This window comes from Bos indicus x Bos taurus, chromosome 16 (assembly GCF_003369695.1).
Source record: "Bos indicus x Bos taurus breed Angus x Brahman F1 hybrid chromosome 16, Bos_hybrid_MaternalHap_v2.0, whole genome shotgun sequence".
NCBI classification, from domain to species: domain Eukaryota; kingdom Metazoa; phylum Chordata; class Mammalia; order Artiodactyla; family Bovidae; genus Bos; species Bos indicus x Bos taurus.
The window spans coordinates 5,224,584-5,245,270 of record NC_040091.1 but is presented as its reverse complement, the minus strand read 5'-3'; the positions used below and the strand labels follow the sequence as shown (position 1 = coordinate 5,245,270).

The window sequence follows — 20,687 nt, the reverse complement described above, 5'->3', positions numbered from 1 at the left end:
AGAATCTGCCTGCAATGCGAGAAACCTGGGTTGGATCCCTGGGTTGGGAAGATCCCCTGGAGAAGGGAATGGCAACTCACTCTAGTATTCTTGCCTGGAGAATTCCATGGACAGAGGAGCCTGGTGTACCACGGTCCATAGGATCACAAAGAGTTTGACACGACTGAGTGACTAAGCACAGCACATATCAGTTCTGTTCAGTTGCTCGTCTGACTTTTTGCGACCCCATGAACTGCAGCACTCCAGGCTTCCCTGTCCATCACCAACTCCCGGAGCTTACTCAAAGTCATATCCATTGAGTTGGTGATGCCATCCAACCATCTCATCATCAGTCGTCCCCTTCTCCTCCTGCCATCAGTCATTCCCAGCATCAAAGTCTTTTCAAATGAGTCAGTTCTTCACATCAGGTGGCCAAAGTATTGGAGTTTCAGCTTCAGTGTCAGTCCTTTCAATGAATATTCAAGACTGATTTCCTTTAGCATGGACTGGTTGGGTCCCCTTGCTGTCCAAGGGACTCAAGAGTCTTCTCCAACACCACAGTTCAAAAGCATCAGTTTTTTGGCCCTCAGCTTTCCTTATAGTCCAACTCTCACATTCATACATGACTACTGGAAAAACCAAAGCTTTGGCTAGACGTACCTTTGTTGGCAAAGTAATGCCTCTGTTTTTCAATATGCTGTCTAGGTTGGTCATAATTTTTCTTCCAAAGAGCAAGCATGTTTTAATTTCATGGCTGCAGTCACCATCTGCAGTGACTTCTGAGCCCCCAAAAATAAAGTCTGTCACTGTTTCCATTGTTTCCCCATCTGTTTGCCATGAACTGATGGGATCAGATGCCATGATCTTAGTTTTCTGAATGTTGAGTTTTAAGCAGCTTTTCACTCTCCTCTTTCACTTTCATCAAGAGGCTCTTTAGTTCTTCACTTTCTGCCATAAGGGTGGTGTCATCTGCATATCTGAGTTTATTGATATTTCTCCAGTGCCTCAAAATTTACATATATTTGTATAAATTACCTTAGAAGTTTTATTGAAGAATTTAAGAAAACTTACCAGCAATAAGAGGAGCAAGTGAACCTAAGGAAAATACAAAATCATGAAAACATTAGTTTAGTTGCATGGCTCCACATAGCTCCAAATACCATGGATGTCCCAGAAATTAACACTCAGATCCCTCTTCTTTAAGTCTACTTAAAAAGATGTATCAGAACACTGAATTATACCCAATCTTTCTTCATTCTTTATGTAACAACTTCATTGGCCTTTAAATTTTTTTCCACTTTAAGGTGAGGTAGTTCACTCATGAAAAAAAAAAATAATAAGCTCAACTTTATAATCAGGGATTTCTCAGGTCAGAATGGAAACAACGATTACAACAGTTTAGTTAGCATATTTTTGGAGGTCCCTGTCATATCAGTAAGCACTTATAAATCAAGATTCAGCAATAGCAGAAGTCTCGGGAGCAACTTCTTTCAAAATACAGTCTGTCTTTTGTATCTGTGGATTCAACCAACCACTAATTAAAAAATATTTGAAAAAGTAAAATATTCCAGGAAGTTCCAAAAAGCAAAGCTCACGCTGTTAGCCCAGCATCTATTTACATAGCATTTACATTGCATTGGGTATTATAAATAATATAGAAATGACTTCAAGTATATGGGAGGATGTGCACAGATTATATGCAAATACTATGCCATTTTACATAAGGGACTTGAGAATCTGCAGATTTTTGTATCTGAGGGGGTCCTAGAACCAATTCCCCTGAAGATACCAAAGGACCACTGTATAAGGCTGTGAGCTTTGCACCTTTTAAATCAGTGCTCATCTCTCTTTATATTCTTTCTTTACTTTCCCAATCTTCAGAAAGTCTCACTTTTACTACAATAGACCACTGACTTCAAATTCTTCTGTTACTATACCACTGATCACAAACCTACGTCACTTTGAAACCCAGGAGTCCCTGAAATTGGATAACCCTCTGTCTCTTCTTTCCAGTGAAACAAGTAGAAGCTGCAGAGAAGCTCTTTGCACTTACTGGGTGATTTGCAAACAGCCAAGGGAGGGTTCCATCGGTGATCTTCCTGACACTGGCTCTGGGGACTGCCTTCTAGGGTATACCCGTCTTCACACATTAAAGTGACAACAGCTCCATATTGATACATTCTTCCAGGCTCCAGCCCATTCTGGATTCCATTTATATGTTCTGGGAAGCTACAGTTCACCTCTGAAATTAAAGGAATCTAATTGAATCTGTGTCATATTTTGACCTTTAACTAAGAATGTAGATACTGCCCTTAATGGAAAGATTTATGAAACCAATTTATTCTATTCTCAGTTAGTAAAACTTCACTGAAATAACACAAAATTATATCCTAGGCATAGACTTTTAGTGTCAGCCATCTACCTCAATAACACCCTGGTTATCAAATAACTTTCTTTCTTGTGCTTTAGTCTCTAAACCAATAATGAATAATTTTTGTGGCTTCTTAGAGAAATGATGCAGGATGAATGAGTAATGTTAAGACTTCTGAATTATTTCCTCAACTTCTACTCTTGTTCTCTAACTCTTCTTAGATGTGAATGCTTCCTCTTTTCTTCTTTAGTCTTTGCAGTGTAGTGGCCAATAGTGTGAGATTTTGGATTTGAACTAACTCTAGGGCTTTCAAGTTGTTTGACTCTGTATAAGTTATAAATCTCTCCATTCTTCGAGGACCTCATCGATAATACAGGAATAATGACACCAATCTCATACGGTTCTCATGAGGATTAAATGACAGAAGGCATGCAAAGTGCTGTGTGCCCTAAGTGCTCAACTAATATTTAGTAGTAACTCACCACTCATATTTCATATGCACTATTTATGGTAGTAAAAATGACATTCTGAAAAACTTTTATAAGTATACCCATAATTCTACCACCACTTACAGGGAAATATGCTCAAAAAAGTATTTTTAGGAGTATTTTGTCAAATGTACACTTATCATAACTAACCACAGTGCACATTCGATCTGTATTAGTTGTTTAATCTACATAAAGACTTCATCTTTCCATATTTAAGTGACTACATATATGATAGCTCATATAGACTAAGGCCTTCAGTCATTTTCTTTATTTTGCAATATTTAGATTACTTCATCTATTAATCCAATTAAATATATTTAATTGGATTAAATACATTAATTAAATGATCCAATCAATGCATCTATTTGGCTATTTTAAGTTGAAAGTACTTAGGAGAAGGCAATGGCACCCCACTCCAGTACTCTTGCCTGGAAAATCCCATGGACGGAGGAGCCTGGTAGGCTGCAGTCCATGGGGTCACTAAGAGTCAGACACAACTGAGCGACTTCACTTTCACTTTTCACTTTCATGCATTGGAGAAGGAAATGGCAACCCACTCCAGTGTTCTTGCCTGGAGAATCCCAGGGACGGCGGAGCCTGGTAAGCTGCCATCTATGGGGTCTCACAGAGTCGGGCACAACTGAAGTGACTTAGAAGCAAGTTGAAAGTACTTAACTGAAAATATCTACTTGGGACAAATTTTATTTAAAAAATAAGAAAACAAATAGAGAACACACCTTTACAATATGGAGCAGGTTGGTTCCAGGTTCCTTCATGTGTGCAAAGAAGGAGTGCCTCTCCCACAAGCAGATAGCCTTGGTTGCAGCTGTACAGGATTGACATTCCAGGAGAAAATCGAGTTATGTCTCCACCAGTATGATTTCCATGGGAGATTGTAAGTGGACGTTGACAGCCAAAGAAAGCTTAGACATCAATATGAAAGGATTTTTAATTTAGTACAGAGGAACACATAGCCAATACTCTCTGTAGTTGATAACAATACATAAAGAAGGCAGGCAACAAGCCAACTGATCAGTATCCAAAAATACTCATTCCACCCAAACCAAGCAGTATAGGACAGATATTTGCATTCCCTACCTACACCATATATGATCTGAAAGCAAATGTCAAAAGTAAGATAATGAAACATCAGTGGTTGCAGCCTACAATTGTAATCTATCAAAGAATAGTAATCTTTTCTCTTTATATGATAGAAAGGCTATAGTCAAGTGTCACGCCTTCAAATATCTACAGGCACCAGGAAGTGATGCCAAGTTATAGAGCACCTATCTTTCTAAAAATGGCAGCCACTGCCTAATTCAAGCTACTGGTACCTTGCAGGAAAGCAAAGGGGATCCTCACTGTATCACAGATTCACAGTTTATCTTGGGCAGTAGGGATGGGTCTCACTTAAAATAAGACTGCTGTGCTAGACAAAAATAAACAGTTCTGAATTCAGTTCTTGGTTGCCAGTTGGCATTCTCTGTTGCAGATAGCCACTGACAGGGATAAAACCACCAATGACAACTAAAATTACAAGACAATTAAGTGGGTTTTAAGGCTAGTTCCATTCTCCAGAATACTCAAATATATCTTTCTGGCTGATAGCACAGCCTTAAATATGAAATTATCAAGCAATGTTACTGCCAAACATTTGCTGAAAAAGGTATGTGCATTTTTGCTATTCTAAACTAATAAAAATAATAAATTTGGAAGATCCTATCAATTTAGAAGTTAACTGTTATCCTTTCATGTACCTTTTGTCAACATGCTTGGAAAGAAAAAGGAAAACAAAAAATGAGCTGAGAAAATAAGACAAGCAAGTGTTTTGTAAAATAATATGATTACCTAAGCTTTTAACTTGCCTTTCTATAGGTGAAATGACAAGTGCACATTCAAAACCCCTTTTTAAAAATTCTATGTAACACCCCATATTTTGTTCCTTAAAATATCTTACCCTTTTTGATGCAAGTTGGTACACCTGGCACCCATTTGTTGTTGGTATGGCATCTAATCAAGTGACTGCCATTCATGATGAAGCCGGGATTGCAAGCAATATGTAATATGTCATTGTGGGAATATGAAGAATAGGTTTTATTTAGCTTGTGTCCATGCATGACTTCTGGGTTAGGGCAGTGAGTCACAGGAGGAGATTTTAAGCACTGCGGGGCACGTCCACTCCAAGATACAAGTCCTTTAGAATCACTTATGCACCGTATACTTTTCTCTCCCAGGAGATCAAATCCTTGATCACATTCATAAGAGACTTCGCTTCCATATGGAAAGCCTCCTGGCAGCACATCTCTGTACCTCCCATTGTTAATCACCGGTGGGTCCTGACAGTGGATAACTGCAGAAGAGAACAGGAAATTCTGCTTCAGCTGGTACACCATAGTAGACAGTCTTCATTCAGATACAAATGCCACTATGCAACTGTGTGTACTGCTGCTGCTGCGTTGCTTCAGTCATGTCTGACTCTGTGCAACCCCATAGACAGCAGCCCACCAGACTCCCCTGTCCCTGGGATTCTCCAGGCAAGAACACTGGAGCGGGTTGCCATTTCCTTCTCCAATGCATGAAAGGAAAAGTGAAAGTGAGGTCTCTCAGTCGTGTCCGACCCTCAGCGACCCCATGGACTGCAGCCGACCAGGCTCCTCTGTCCATGGGATTTTCCAGGCAAGAGTACTGGAGTGGGGTGCCATCACCTTGTGTGTACTGCACATAGCTATAAAGTTGTTTCTTGGAGGAGGAAATGTCAATCCACTTAGTTCTTGCCTGGAAAACTCCATAGACAGAGGAGCCTGGCAGACTACAGTCCATGAGGTTGCAAAGAGTTGGACATGGCTGAGTAACTGAGCACACATAAAGTTATTTAAATTTTAGATGCTGAATCATAATTTCTTTAAAAAACTTCATTGAATTTTTTGACTCTATGAATAATACATACTCATTCCAAAATAATTCAGAAAATAGAGTATAAATATAGACAAAGGAATAAATACAGCTATGTTCCCATGAAATAAATAGTTTATATTGTTATTTTTTTAATTTTTAGCAATTAGCAGGCTTACTGCAAATACAGTCATTCCTCAGTACCCACAAGGGACTGATTCCAGGGTCCCCCATCAGTACCAAATTCCAAGGAGGCTTAAGCTTCTTATATAAAATGGCATAGTGTTTGCATTTAACTTATGCACAGACTCCTATATATTTTAAATCACCTCTAGATGACTTATAATACTGAATACAACATAAATGCTATCTAAATATTTACAAATACAATGTAAATGCTAAGTAAATAGTACGCAGTGCATAGCAAATTCAAGTTTAGCTTTTGGAAACTTTCAGGATTTAAAAATATATATAATATAAATAATATAAATATAAATAATGTAAATGTAAATAATATATAATATATATATATTATTTACAGTTGGTTGACACAAAGTTATGAAGCCTGCAAATACAGAGGGTCAACGGTATTCATTTCCTACTTGACAGTTTTGTTTCCCACTGCCAGTACTATCTAAATACCAAAACATGTTTTATATAAACTAAGCTAGAACACATACACTGCTGAGGCATAGAATAGCTCTGCAGTGACCTATCCTCTTTACCTCTCTACAACCCCATGGACTTTTTTTTTTTTTTTAACTTACTTTCACAAACTGGAATCCTTTGGAACCAAACCCTATTTTCATCATCTTGACATTTTTGAAAAGCATATTTCATCATCCGGTACCTAGAGAGAGATTATAATACATTTTCTCTTCTTAAAAATCACATCTCTGAAACCTAGCCTCCTCAAACCAGTAATATAGAGGCACTTCTAAATAAGAAATTTGGCACAAAAGAGTCAAAAGTCTTGGCCCTTCAAGTAAGAAAACTGCTTTAGACTTAGGGTGCTCCCAGCAAAGGCATTTTCATGTCAATAAAGGACTGAAAAGTTAGAGATGCTAGTTAGACCTTTATAACCTCGCATCCTCTGTTAAAGTGACAATGAAGAACCTTAAAAGGGAGTCACCAGGACAAATTGAGGCTAGAATTAATGCATAAAGCAAGATGGAGACCCTTTATGAGAATGAGTCTTACTAACCCTTCTTGGCAAGATGTATTAGCTGGTACCACGAGTGAATCAACTGGAGGTTCTCGAACATCTTCTTCCAAAGGTTGGCATTGTGCTTCTAGAGGAGCAAAGTTGAAATTACTTATATATGCTTGATATAAAAGAGAAAGACAACTCAGGAACTGAAAATACCTTCACACCGAGGGACAGACGGACTCCAATTTCCTGAAGGCATACAATGAATGGATCTGTTTCCCACAAGCAAGTAACCAAGGTCACAGGTGTAGTCTACAGTCATCCCAGAGACAAAGAGGACCCTATTTCCACCTGTATGCCGACCATGGTGGAGCCCAGAGGGTGGCTGACAGCCTGGAGAGAAAACTTCCCACATAAATACCAACAAAAACTCAAGAACACTAAATACACAACATTTGACAATAGACAATCTGAAACTTTTAAGCAAAACAGCAAGCCCTTATTCATTACTGAGTGCTTTCTGCTCTTTTGAAGGAAACTGCCACCTTAAAAACAGATCTTCTGAATTATCTACCTTGACTTTATCCCATATCCAAGGGAGCATTTGGATAAAGAACATATACAACACGAATAGACTGTTTTAATACAGAATGGGATGGTAATCTATGCCCCTTTGCTTTTTCCCACAACTCTAGCTTTGAGTGGGAGGTAACAAACAAGAATAAACAAATAAATACCTCCATTTTTTCTCCACTTGATTTTTACCTTTTTCACAAACTGGTATTTCAGGATCCCAGGTGTTATTGGCTTTGCAACGAACCTGACTGCTGCCCTTCAAAATAAATCCATCATCACACTTGAATATCACACTGTCATTGTAGAAATATGGAGCTTCCTTTCCAGATATCTTGTATCCATTTGCAACATGGACATGCGAGCATTGAACAGCAGGGAGGGAGAGTTTACAGAGAGGAGCAGGGCCACTCCAGATGCCTGTCTCTTGATCATTGCTTATACAACGAATTGTGCTCTCCCCAATGAGGTTGTACTTCACTCCTCTTTCTGGCCCAGGGTTACATGTGTAAGTGACTGTAGTTCCATACAGGACATCTTCTGAAGAACTGCCTGTGTGTACTCCATTGTAGATAACAGGAGGTGGTGGGCAGGTGATATCTGGAGGGAGGAAAACTTACTCTACAATTCTGTTTCAGTATTAAACACCAAAGAAAAGAAATGAAGCTGATTATAAATCTTTTATCAGGTTTCCTAGAGAATATGGGTGAGATATGATTATGTTTTGTGTCAAAACTCATCATGTATGTAAAATTCAATTTAAAAGATTTCATTGAAAAAATCTTTGCAATGTGTTAAAAGATGTATATAAATATCATATTGTGACTAAAGTCTGATAGCAAATTATTAAGAAAAGAATTCTTTTTATAACAACCAATACGTCAATAGGCAGACAGAATGAAAATCACAATCACAGAAAACTAACCAAACTGATCACAGGGACCACAACCTGTCTAACTCAACAAAACTATGAGCCACCAGGATAGATGGGTCATGGTGGCGACTTATGACATAATGTGGTCCACTTGAGAAGGAAATGGCAAACCACTTCAGTATTCTTTCTTTGAGAACCCCATGAACTGTATGAAAAGGCAAAAAGATATGACACTGAATGATGACCTCCTCAAGTTGGTAGGTGCCCAATATGCTACTGGAGAAGAGTGGAAAAATAACTCCAGAAAGAATGAAGAGACAGAGCCAAAGTGAAAACAATCCCCAGCTGGGGATGTGACTGATGATGGAAGTAAAGTCTGATGCTGTAAAGAACAATATTGCATAGGAACCTGGAATGTTAGGTCCACAAATCAAGGTAAATTGGAAATGGTCAAACGAGATGACAAGAGTGAACATCAACTGTTTAGGAATCAGTGAACTAAAATGGACTGGAATGGGATAATTTAGTTCAGATGACCAATATATCTATTACTGTGGACAAGAATCCCTTAGAATAAATGGAGTTGCCCTCAAAGTCTACAAAATAGTCTGAAATGCAGTACTTGGGTGCAATCTCAAAAATGACAGAATGATCTCTGTTCATTTCCAAGGCAAACAATTCAATATCACAGTAATCCAAGTCTGTACACCAACCACTAATGCTGAAGAAGCTGAAGCTGAAAGGTTCTAGGATGACCTACAAGACACTCTAGAACTAACACCCAAAAAAGATATTCTTTTCATCACAGGGGACTGGAATGCAAAAGTAGGAAGTCAAGAGATACCTGGAACAACGGGCAAGTTTGCCCTGGAGTACAAAATGAAGCAAGGCAAAAGCTAACAGAGTTTTGCCAAGAGAATGAACTGGTCATAGCAAATATCCTTTTCCAACAACACAAGAGATGACTCTACACATGGACGTCACCAGATGGTTAATACCAAAATCATATTGATTATATTCTTTTCAGGAGAAGATGGAGAAGCTCTATACAATTAGCAAAAACATGACTGGGAGCTGACTGTGGCTCAGATCATGAACTCCTTATTGCAAAATTCAGACTTAAATTGAAGAAAGTAGAGAAAACCACTAGACCTTCAGGTAAGACCTAAATCAAATCTCTTCTGATTATACAGTGGAGGTGACAAATAGATTCAAGGGATTAGATCTGATAGACAAAATGCCTGAAAAACTATAGATAGAAGTTCATGACATTGTACAGGAGGTAGTGATTAAGACCATCTGAAAGAAAAAAAAAAAATGCAAAGAGTCAAAATGGTTTCCTGAGGAGGCCTTACAAATAGCTCAGAAAAGAAGAGAAGTGAAAGGCAAAGGAGATAAGGAAAGATAAACCCATCTGAATACAGAGTTCCAAAGAATAGCAAGAAGAGATAAGAAAGCCTTTTTCAAGTGATCAATGCAAAGAAATAGAGGAAAACAATAGAATGGGAAGAAACTAGAGATCTCTTCAAGAACATTTAAGATACCAAGGGAACATTTCATACAAAGATGGGCACAATAAAGGACAGAAATTGTATAGACCTAACAGAAGCAGAAGATATTAAGAAGAGGTGGCAAGAATACACAGAAGAGTTATACAAAAAAGATCTTCAAGACTCAGATAATGATGATCCTGTGATCACTCACCTATAGTCAGACATCCTAGAGTGCGAATTCAAGTGGGCATTAGGAAACATCACTGCAAACAAAGCTAGTGGAGATGATGGAATTCCAGCTGAGCTATTTCAAATCCTAAAAGATGGTGCTATGAAAGTGTGGCACTCAATATTCCAGAAAATTTGGAAAACTCATCAGTGACCACAAGAATGGAAAAAGTCACTTTTCATTCCAATCCCAAAGAAAGGCAATGCCAAAGTAGCTTCACACTACCACACAAATGTTCACCCACTAGTAAAGTAATGCTCAAAATTTTCCAAGCTAAGCTTCAACAGTACTGAACCAAGAACTTCCAGATGTTCAAGCTGGATTTAGCAAAGGCAGAGGAACCAGAGATCAAATTGCCAACATCCATTGGATTGTAGAAAAACAAGAGTTCCAGAAGAACATCTACTTCTGCTTTATTGACTATGCCAAAGCCTTTGACTGTGGATCACAACATCACAACAAATTGTGGAAGATTCTTAAAGAGATGGGAACCCCAGACAACCTTACCTGTCTCCTGAGAAATTTGTATGCAGGTCAAGAAGTGACAGTTAGAACCAGATATGGAACTACAGACTGGTTCCAAATTGGGAAAGGAGTACATAAAGGCTGTATATTGTCACCCTGCTTGTTTAACTTATATGCAGAGTACATCATACAAAATGCTGGGCTGGATGAAGCACAAGCTGGAATAAAGATTGCCAGGAGAAATATTAATAACCTAAAATAAGCAGATGACATCACCCTAAGGCAGAAAGTGAAGAGGAAGTAAAGGGCCTCTTGAAGAAAGTGAAAGAAGAGAGTGAAAATGCTGGCCTAAAACTCAACATTCAAAAAATGAAAATCATGGCATCCAGTCCCATCACTTCATGGCAAACAAATGGAGAAACAATGCAGTGAGAGACTTTATTTTCTTGGGCTCCAAAATCACTGAAGATGGTGACAACAGCCATGAAATTAAAATATGCTTGTTCCTTGGAAGAAAACCTAGACAGCATATTAAAAAGCAGAAACATTACTTTGCCAAAAAAGGTCCTTCTAGTCAAAGCTAGAGGGCTATGAGGGCTTCCCTTATAGCTCAGTTGGTAAAGTATCTGTCTGCAATGCAGAAGACCCGGGTTCAATACCTGGGTCAGGAAGATACCCTGGAGAATGAAATGGCAACCCACTCCAGTATTCTTGCCTGGAGAATCCCATGGACAGAGGAGCCTGGCAGGCTGCAGTCCATGCGATCACAAGAGTCGGACATGACAGAGCAACTAAAGAGAGAGAGAGAGTCAAAGCTATAGTTTTTCCAGTAGTCATGTGTGGATGTGAGAGTTGGAGCATAAAGAAAGCTGAGCAACCAAGAATTGATGCTTTTGAACTGTGGTGTTGGAGAAGACTCTTTCAAGTCCTTTGGACTGCAAGGAGATCACATCAGTCAATCCTAAAGGAAATCAGTCTTGAATATTCATTGGAAGGACTTCTGAAGCTGAAACTCCAATACTTTGGGCACCTGATGCAAAAGACCCTGATGCTGGAAGGACTGAAGTCAGGAGAAGAAGGGGACACCAGAGGATGAGATGGCTGGTTGGCATCACCTACGTGTTGGACATGTGTTGAGCAAGCTCTGGGAGTTGGAGATGGACAGGGCAGCTTGGCATGCTGTAGTCCATGGAGTTGCAAAGAGTCGGATATGACTTAGTACTGAACTGATATGAATAGGTCAATAAACAGCACAGAGGAATAGAATTAAGGTTTTTTGAGATGGTTTATCTTTGTGTTGTGATGGTATGGTAGGTTAGCCAAGAATTTTTATTGTTTACTGAACATCTACTTTTTGATAGACAATGTTCTCATCCTTAATGTAGGGATAGTAGCATTTAATTATAACAACTTTGAGGTCTGAAATCTTATGGCAACATTACAGATAAGAGGCCTGAGTTCAGAGGAATTACATAAATTGCCCCAAGTCAATAAGTAGAAATAGAATCTGAGTTCAGATCCCATCTCAGTCCTCTTTCTTACCACTAAGCTAGTATACCCAGACTTAAGGATGATGGTTCATATACTTACTGACTTCATTACTCTTATTCTCCCAAATCACATAAGAGAATCAGTAGTTAAATGAGTTCACATTAAGTGATTGCTATGCTTCGAGTAAAAGAGGAGGCAACAGAAAGCAAAACTGTGCAACTATAACTATTGACAGAGAGAAAAGAATGGAATCTAATATTCATAATCCCATAACATGTCTAAAACAGAAATCTCATAGGAAGCTAAAGTGAAAGTGAAAGTGAAGTTGCTCAGTCGTGTCCGACTCTTTGAGACCTCATAGACAGTAGCCTACCAAGCTCCTCTGTCCATGGGATTTTCCAGGCAATAGTACTAGAGTGGATTGCCATTTCCTTCTCCAGGGGATCTTCCCAACCCAGGGATCAAACCCGGGTCTCCTGCATTGTAGACAGACGCTTTACCATCTGAGCCGCCACAGGAAGCTAGATCCTCTGTTATTCATATTCATTGATCTCACATTATTCTAGATCCCCTGTTATTTTTCTACTTACCTTTACAAAGACGAATTTCCATAAACCAAGGAATTGTGCCTTGACACTGCTGATAGACACTTTCACCCAGTCGGTACCTAGGGACAAAGAGTCAAGACATTTTGTTATCTGTGGACCATTAGCCTAAGCAAAAGCTATTGGCTCAATAGCACATATTACTTTCAGGACAGGCAACTATAGGAACAAAAATGTAGCCACCAGGAGCACAACCCATCCACTGAACAGCATAGTCTCCATTAATGGAAAAACAGAGTGATCAACATGTCCACAAACCCATGAAGAAGGTCTTTGAGATAAACTCTTAACACAGGGCTTGCAGTGTACCTACTGTAGTCTGAGATAGTCCTCACTTACCCTTCATCACAAGAAGAGTTAACATCTGGTCTAATAAATTGGTTCTTGGGTTTTTTAAAGACTTGCTTTCCGACAGGTTCACATTCTGCCACTAAGAAAAAAAAAAAGGAGAATGAGAAATCAACTGAAGGCCATTTCAAAACCAAAAAAAAAAAAAAAATCAAAATTCAGAGCCTGGAACCTTTGCATGTGGGAGCAGTGGGCATCCACACTCCATCAGGGGTACAATGTATGGATTCTTCTCCCACCAGCTCATAGCCAAGGTCACAGCTGTATTTTATGGATGTCCCAGGGACAAAGCGAACCCTGTGTCTGTCTTCCTTCTGCCCATTGAGGATTTTAGGAGGGGCTTGACAATCTAAAAGAAAGGCAGATAATTTTTCTTATGTAAACAACAGAAAAAACTGAGCCAAAGATTTTGATATCAATGCTACAATGCCATTCTGGTGGCAGTTGTACAGTACAGCCGTAATCTTGCAGCCCAGTTTTGGGTAATTTAGGTCAGTGGTTATCTTTTTCTTTTTCTTTTTTTTTCTGCATTTAGGCTGCTGTAGATTGTTTTCCATTCCAACTGAGTGCTCCAACTCGTTTGCTGTCTCTTCCTGTTTTAAGGAACCCTCTTGTATGCTTCTAATGGGAGATTCTGATCTATCTATAGGGTGGGATTTTGCTGAAGTCTCTTTTAAGAAATCACTGTTAAGACAAGCAAACATTTTCTCCAGTTTTTTTTTTTTTTTTTTCACTTTAAAGAAAGGGACAATTTAGTGATCCCTAATGTTTTTCCTCCAAGGATACTTCCACAAAATGAATGGTAGTGTTTTAAAAGGCTTCTGTATAACTGATATTCACTATATTTGATGAGGGTGGGCTTCCCTGAAAGCTCAGCTGGTAAAGAATCCACCTGCAATGCAGGAGAACCCGGTTCGATCTCTGGGTTGGGAAGATTCCCTGGAGAAGGGATGGGCTACCCATTTCAGTATTCTTGGGCTTCCCTGGTGGTTCAGATGGTAAAGAATCTGCCTGCAAGGTGGGAAGATTCCAACCCAAGGATGGGGAAACAATGGAAACAGTGGCAGACTTTATTTTCTTGGACTCCAAAATTGCTGCGCATGGTGACTGCAGCCATGTAATTAATAGACACTTGCTCCTTGAAAGAAAACGTATGACCAACCTAGACAGCATATTAAAAAGCAGAGACATTACTTTGCCGACAAAGGTCTGTATAGTCAAAGCTATGGTTTTTCCAGTAGTCACATATGGATGTAAGAGTCAGACCATAAATAAAGCTGAGCACCAAAGAATTGATGCTTTTGGACTGTGGTGTTAGAGAAGATTCTTGAGAATCCATTGGACTGCAAGGAGATCCAACCAGTCAATCCTAAAGGAAATCAGCCCTGAATGTTCATTGGAAGGACTGATGCTGAAGCTCCAATACTTTGGCCACCTGATGTGAACAGCTAACTCATTGGAAAAGACCCTGATGCTGAGAAAGATTGAAGACAGGAGAAGGGGATGACAGAGGATGAGATGGATGGATGTCATCACTGACTCGATGGACCTGAGTTTGAGCAAGCTCTGGGAGTTGGTGATGGACAGGGAGGCCTGATGTGATGCAGTCCATGGGGGTCACAAAGAGTCGGACATGACTGAGTGACTGAACTAAACTGATACTTGGTATAATTGAGGGGACTGGAAGCTGGAAAAGGTCCTGCTGAAGTCCATAACACCTTCTCTAATGTTTCTAAAGAAGAAATCAGTAGCATTTATTCTGAACATTGGAATACCCACCCTTTTCACAGACTGGTACTGACGGTTCCCATGTGCCTTGGGCATTACATCGGACTGCCCTGCTACCCTTCATGGTAAAGCCAAACATGCAAGCAAATACCACAGTGTCATTATAGGAATATTGATCTCTCTGCCCAGATGATATTTGGCCTCTTGGGATCTGAGGAGGTGGACACAAAAGCTCAGAAACAGAAAGTTCACAGCGTGGGGCAGGTCCGCTCCAGGTCCCAGTCTTCTGACTATCGGTGGTACAACGGATAGTTCTCTCCCCAACGAGGATGAAGTTCACTCCTTTCTCTGGGCCTGGGTCACAAGTGTAACTGACTGTGCTTCCATATCGAAAGATCACTGAAGAGGTGCCTGTATGTCTTCCATTGAGTATAGGAGGAGGTGATGGGCAAAGAATTTCTAGAAAATTAGAGAGATAGTTGACAAGATTACAGCTGTACTATCAACAAAGAATGTCTCCGGTGTTTCTAGATGCCACTCTCATATCCTCGGTTCAGGGACAATAGTGTTTGAATCTGTGATGAATCTGTCAAAGCAGCTATAGCAAAATAATTCAGAAAGTATGATCTAAAATTTTGTTCCTGAATATATCTACTTTACTGATCCTTTTATTTCTTTTACCAAGTATATAATCTCCATTATGTGCATGGCCTGGATGGCAATTGTACATAGCTTTCAGAGAAAGAAATGCTCAGGAACCCTGTTTTACCTGAGTAAGCAAAGGATAAAGAGATAATACAAGGATGCTTCAGTGAAGAATATATCCCTTAAAATCTAAAGATTTCTTCACAGCCTGTGCAAGTCAGTGAAACTTTGAGCCATGCTCTGCAGGGCCACCCAAGATGAATGGTCATGGTGGAGAGTTCTGAAAAAATGTGATCCACTGGAGAAGGAAATGGCAAACTACTTCAGTACTCCTACCTTGAGAACCCCGTGAACAGTATGAAAAGACAAAGATCTCTAGAGGAGATCTTTGTTCTATAAGATCTGTGTAGTAACAACTAGACAAAAAAACTTTCAGTTAAGCTGAGGAGGCAGTGTCTTGCTGAACCTCTGGCCAAGGAGCAAGTTACAAACTACAGTTGCCTAACTTACCTTCACATGCTGGCATCCTGGTCCAAAAAGTACGCTGTCCAAAAATTACACACTGACTAGAAAGTGGTCCTTGTAACCGATACCTGGAGACAAAGGGAGGTCATTCAGAATGATTAGGCAGAATGAAAGCCTCTATTAAAAATCCAAGATAAATTCACTTAATTTGTGGGCACTAACTTCTTTTTATCAGCATTATCTCACAACCTCAAGCTGTCCATCGACCCTCATAGTTTCACAGTTCACACCATGCACACATAAGTCAAATGAATGAAACCCCATTGGGCCTCTAGACACTCACCCTTCATTACAGGAAAAGTTCACAGTTGCACCAACCCCAAAACTAGTGGGCCTCTTTATCTGCCCATTGAGAAATGGTCCTGGAGCTTCACACTCTGCCTCTAAGAAAGCAATCCAAAGATGAGCAAAATATGGCAAGTAACATAATAGCCCAAATTCTTAACCCAGATGATTGTCAATTTAGAGTACCTTTACATGTGGGAGCAACAGCACTCCAGTCTCCCGAAGACAAACAGTGAATGGTGTTTTCTCCAAGAAGTAAATAACCAGGTTCACAACTGTAGGTCACAGTCAATCCTGGAGCAAAGGAGCCAACACTCTCCCCTGTGTGATGCCCATTGGCAATTGTGGGAAGTGAAGGACACTCCAGGGGGATATCTTTACAGACACATTAGGAAAAAGGTCATCAGATAACAGTTCCTTCACAGTCTATATTTTGATTTAGTACATACATCCAAATAAATGATACATGATGTATGGCAAACAGTCATTATTAATAGTCAACTCAGTCTTTTAAAGATTAAACAGGTGTGGTTTAATTATATCCATTTTATACTACAAATAGTACATTATATTTTAGTTATACTTTATGAATTATATTTACCATGTGAAAACCTTCAATTACCAAAAAATAAAGTCCATTTTTCACTCATACTCCCATTCTACCCTTAAGCCTATTCTATGCTCCAAAAGTAGCATGCTGTTATTTATAAGATTATCCTGCCAGATATCAGTAATATAGTTTGTTTTTATCCTATATGTGATATATACACACACATTTTTCCTTTGTGTGATGCTCAATACATATTGTTCAATGCCTTGCTTTATTTGTTTAATAATCTATGTCTTTCCATGTCAATACATAGAGGCCTATCTAAGTCTTTATAAAGACTTAATTGTTTTTCAGGCTTCCCTGATGGCTCAGATGGTAAAGAATCTGCCTGCAATGCAGGAGACTTGGGTTCCATCCCTAGGTCAGGAATACCCCATGGAGAAGGGAATGGCAACTCATTCTAGTATTCTTGCCTGGAGAATTCCATGGACAAAAGAGCCTGGCAGACTCCAATCTGTGAGTCTCAAAGAGTCAGACATGATTGAGTGACTATCAAACACACACACAATTGTTTTCCATGGTCACCTCATTTGTGACTATCTTCAGAATGCCCCCAAGATTTTATAGATAGAATCGTATTTTGATTATTTTGATAGTACAATTTTTGTCAAATATTGCCAGATCCCATAATTACATAACTGAAATTCAGATTTAGAGTTCAAGCAACGTAAGTCAAACAAAATACAAAGAAAAGGAACTTACAGTAGTTCCTGTTCTCAAAGTTGTTGTTCAGTCACTAAGTCATGTCCAACTCTTTGCAACCCAATGGACTGCAGCATACCAGACTTCCCTGTCCTTCACTATCTCCTGGAGTTCGCAAAAACTCATGTCCATTTTCAAAGTAACTTGATTTGAAATGTTATGGCTTAGGAGATGAGTTTGGAATATAGTGTGGATCACTCAGAAAGTATTTATAGAGGTCAAAGGGAATGGCAAACCATTTCTGCCGTACTACATTAACAGCTCTTATAGATAAATTTTAAATCCATTTAGTATGTTTTTGCTTTAGGAGCCCACATTTCTTTTCATTTGACAATACCTTAGATAGACAGTTTAAACTATCCACTTTCCACAGTCCAGACTAACTCTGGCCTCTATCATTGTGAGATATTCCATTCAAATATTAGGTGTGTTCAGTTAGATTTTCCCATTATATTTTAAAATTATTTGCTCTATTGATGAATGAACATTTATATCCCTCTACAACTAAGGTAAAAAAAAATAGGAAACTGTCATTTTCACCCTTTCCCTTGCTTCCTCCCTCCACCCTTACCATTTACACATTCACACTGTTCTTCCTTCAGAATGATCCCAAACTTAACCTGCACAGAAATGGAAGGGACCAAGCTTCTGGTTCAATTTTACTTTCATTCTACTCACCACTCTCACAGGTTGGTAATGGTGTCGGACCCCACCTTCTATTTGCTCGGCACCAAACAGTTTTGTTTCCTTTCATGGTGAAATTGGCATTACAGGAAAATGTCACAGCATCACCGTGTCTGAATGGTGGTCTAGATGTTTTACTTCGGTATCCCCCTGGTACTATGGGTTCAGAGCAAACAGAATTTCTATCGTAATATTCACAGATAGGAGGAGCTTTATCCCAGATTCCATTCACATTGTCTTTACTTATACAAAAAAGACGTCTTTCTCCAATGAGGCGGAAGGCACTCTGACATGTATAGGTCACCACAGCATTATGAGCTACAGGACCAGAATAATAACTACTGCGTCCATTTTTGATAGAAGGAGGGGGGTCACAAAAAATCCCTGCAAAGTAGGAAAGAAAATATGTGGTCACACTGATCATGAAAATAAGATTCAAATTTAGATAAAAGATCCAAATATAGGTCATGTCACTGTTTCAGAAATAGATTAGAAATTCATATAATTTCTCTCTTATTCATACTCACTCTGACAGCTCAGTAAGAGCTGTCCCTAAGCTGCTAAATTCTTACCTTTCTCTTGATCTTCAGCAAAAAAAGCAATTAGGACCAAACAATAACAATGAAACAGAATTTATTGAATAGTTCTGTGTCTAATCAACTTTAATAATGAAACAAAAGGTAAATAGTACATGAAAATAATGTTAATGACGTACTAATTACATGTGTACAATTTGGGCTCAATAGGCCTGGTTTCAAATCCCCACAGTCATTCAATAGCTGCGTGACCTTAGGCAAGTCTCACCCTTTTTAAGCCTCAGTTTCCTAATCTAGTAAGAAGGTAGCTGAAAATGACAAGTACAATACCTGGAACATGCTAATTATGCAACACCTATTTCAAGCACAACTGGGGCTATTAAGTATAGAGACCACATTCTGTCCTGTTACAAAAGATACTGCATCCTCACTGCAAGTCAATTGTCTTCTTTTAATGCTTGTCTCCTTTGAAGAAGCCACAGGAAATGGTTTCAAATAATATCTTTTATTTACTTGTCCTATTGGGCATGAAGAATATTAATTGTTTATAGCTGTGTTAGTATATGTACACTTTTCCTGAGTGAGTCTCAGAATAAAGAAAAAACTGCCAACCTCTGAAACTTCTGGTTGATTTCCATTTAGCTCCAAGATTTGCTCATCAGATGAGGAAGTGGCATTACCATGTCAGTGCATCAGTGCTATTCATTTTCAGCTGGAGTAACTTTTGAGAGCCTTTATCCTTATACACATAGAATACTCAACACCATTTGTAGTCAATTGAATAAAGTTAGTTTTGGCCTGCATTCTAAAACATACAGAAGAGTGGCATGTATATGTTCAAAGCATACATGTTGATAGATTTTATAATTGATAAATGCATAAGAACAGACCAAAAATCAAGAGGCACAATCCATACTTGATTACTTTTGCTTTCTACTCACGTTCACAGACAGGAAATTTATTACTCCAGAAAACTCTCATTCCTTCTGAGACACACTGACTAGAAGACTGGCCATTTAACCGGTACCTTAAACAATAAGGGGCAGCAAATTATCACCAGAACAAACCAATTCTCCGTTACATGGAAACTAAACACTTCTTTCAAGAGTGTGGGATTAATGGGGTCTATCTTCATAAGAATTTTCCCTAAGGAAAAAGTCCAAGATTGAGAATTAGCTAAGTTATATGAAGACTTCAGACCAGCTAAAAACACAGAGCAAACAGTCCTGATGGTCTGCTCTTTCCTTGAGTTCTTGCTTTAATCTTCAGCATCCAAATGTTAAGATTTTCTTGACCATTAGAAGGAAACAACCTTAGTCCCTAGTCAGGAAAACATCAAAGACTTTGTTTCTTAAGCTCACTTCAAAGAGCCCCTCTTACTGAACCCTCAACGTCCATTCAGTCTCCATAAAAGAAATCTTAACTTCTGAGCCTAATCTTTGCTTTTGCAAATGATGAGAGGACAGTTCCCAACTTTGGCTGACCATGCACACATTTGGAGAAAATAAATGGGATTCTTTTAACAACAGAATTCTTAATCATAAAAGGTAAAGAAAAGGAGAGAGAAAATCAGAGGCAAAGAAATGTAACTGTCTTTAAAGATCACACTTAGCAATGACTAGCTATGGGTCACTTTGCACTCACCCTTTATCACAAACAAATGAAACCTCTGCCCCAAGCTGGAGATTAGGAGGAGCTACCACACGACCATTGAGAAGTTGGTTTGGAATGTCATCACATGATTTCACTAGGAAAAAAGAAACAAGGCTGGCACATGAAGAGTCAGGAAACAACTGAGTTTCCTTGAGATGAAATAGACCTTTATGCACCTTCACATTTGGGTACTAGATGGCTCCAGGTTCCCAAGGATGTACATTGTATAGGATTAGTTCCAATGAGAGTGTAGCCAGGCTCACAGCTGTAGGACACTTCCTGTCCAACTGCAAAGAATTCCTCATCCAATTGGTTATAATTACCATGGTGGGTATGTGGAGGTGGTAGACACCCTGAGAAG

General features: G+C 39.1%; 1 protein-coding gene across 4 annotated transcripts in view; it reads right to left on the bottom strand.

Annotated features, from left to right (window-relative positions):
- Positions 1-20,687, bottom strand: part of CR2 (complement C3d receptor 2) — a 49,244-nt gene that overhangs the window by 9,199 nt on the left and 19,358 nt on the right. The window contains exons 6-24 of one of the 4 annotated variants that reach the window (XM_027564356.1): positions 20,503-20,679; positions 20,318-20,420; positions 19,615-19,700; positions 18,132-18,521; positions 16,328-16,516; positions 16,140-16,239; positions 15,842-15,924; positions 14,738-15,145; positions 13,131-13,307; positions 12,950-13,040; positions 12,596-12,672; positions 7,646-8,053; positions 7,097-7,273; positions 6,935-7,022; positions 6,498-6,580; positions 4,796-5,188; positions 3,576-3,761; positions 2,033-2,221; positions 1,051-1,074 (exon numbers count right to left, since the gene is read on the bottom strand). In XM_027564356.1, coding sequence (XP_027420157.1) covers positions 1,051-1,074; positions 2,033-2,221; positions 3,576-3,761; positions 4,796-5,188; positions 6,498-6,580; positions 6,935-7,022; positions 7,097-7,273; positions 7,646-8,053; positions 12,596-12,672; positions 12,950-13,040; positions 13,131-13,307; positions 14,738-15,145; positions 15,842-15,924; positions 16,140-16,239; positions 16,328-16,516; positions 18,132-18,521; positions 19,615-19,700; positions 20,318-20,420; positions 20,503-20,679 — 3,429 coding nt within the window. The remainder of the gene's footprint in view (positions 1-1,050; positions 1,075-2,032; positions 2,222-3,575; positions 3,762-4,795; positions 5,189-6,497; positions 6,581-6,934; positions 7,023-7,096; positions 7,274-7,645; positions 8,054-12,595; positions 12,673-12,949; positions 13,041-13,130; positions 13,308-14,737; positions 15,146-15,841; positions 15,925-16,139; positions 16,240-16,327; positions 16,517-18,131; positions 18,522-19,614; positions 19,701-20,317; positions 20,421-20,502; positions 20,680-20,687) is intronic. The other 3 variants (XM_027564357.1, XM_027564358.1, XM_027564359.1) reach the window with 3 other exon arrangements.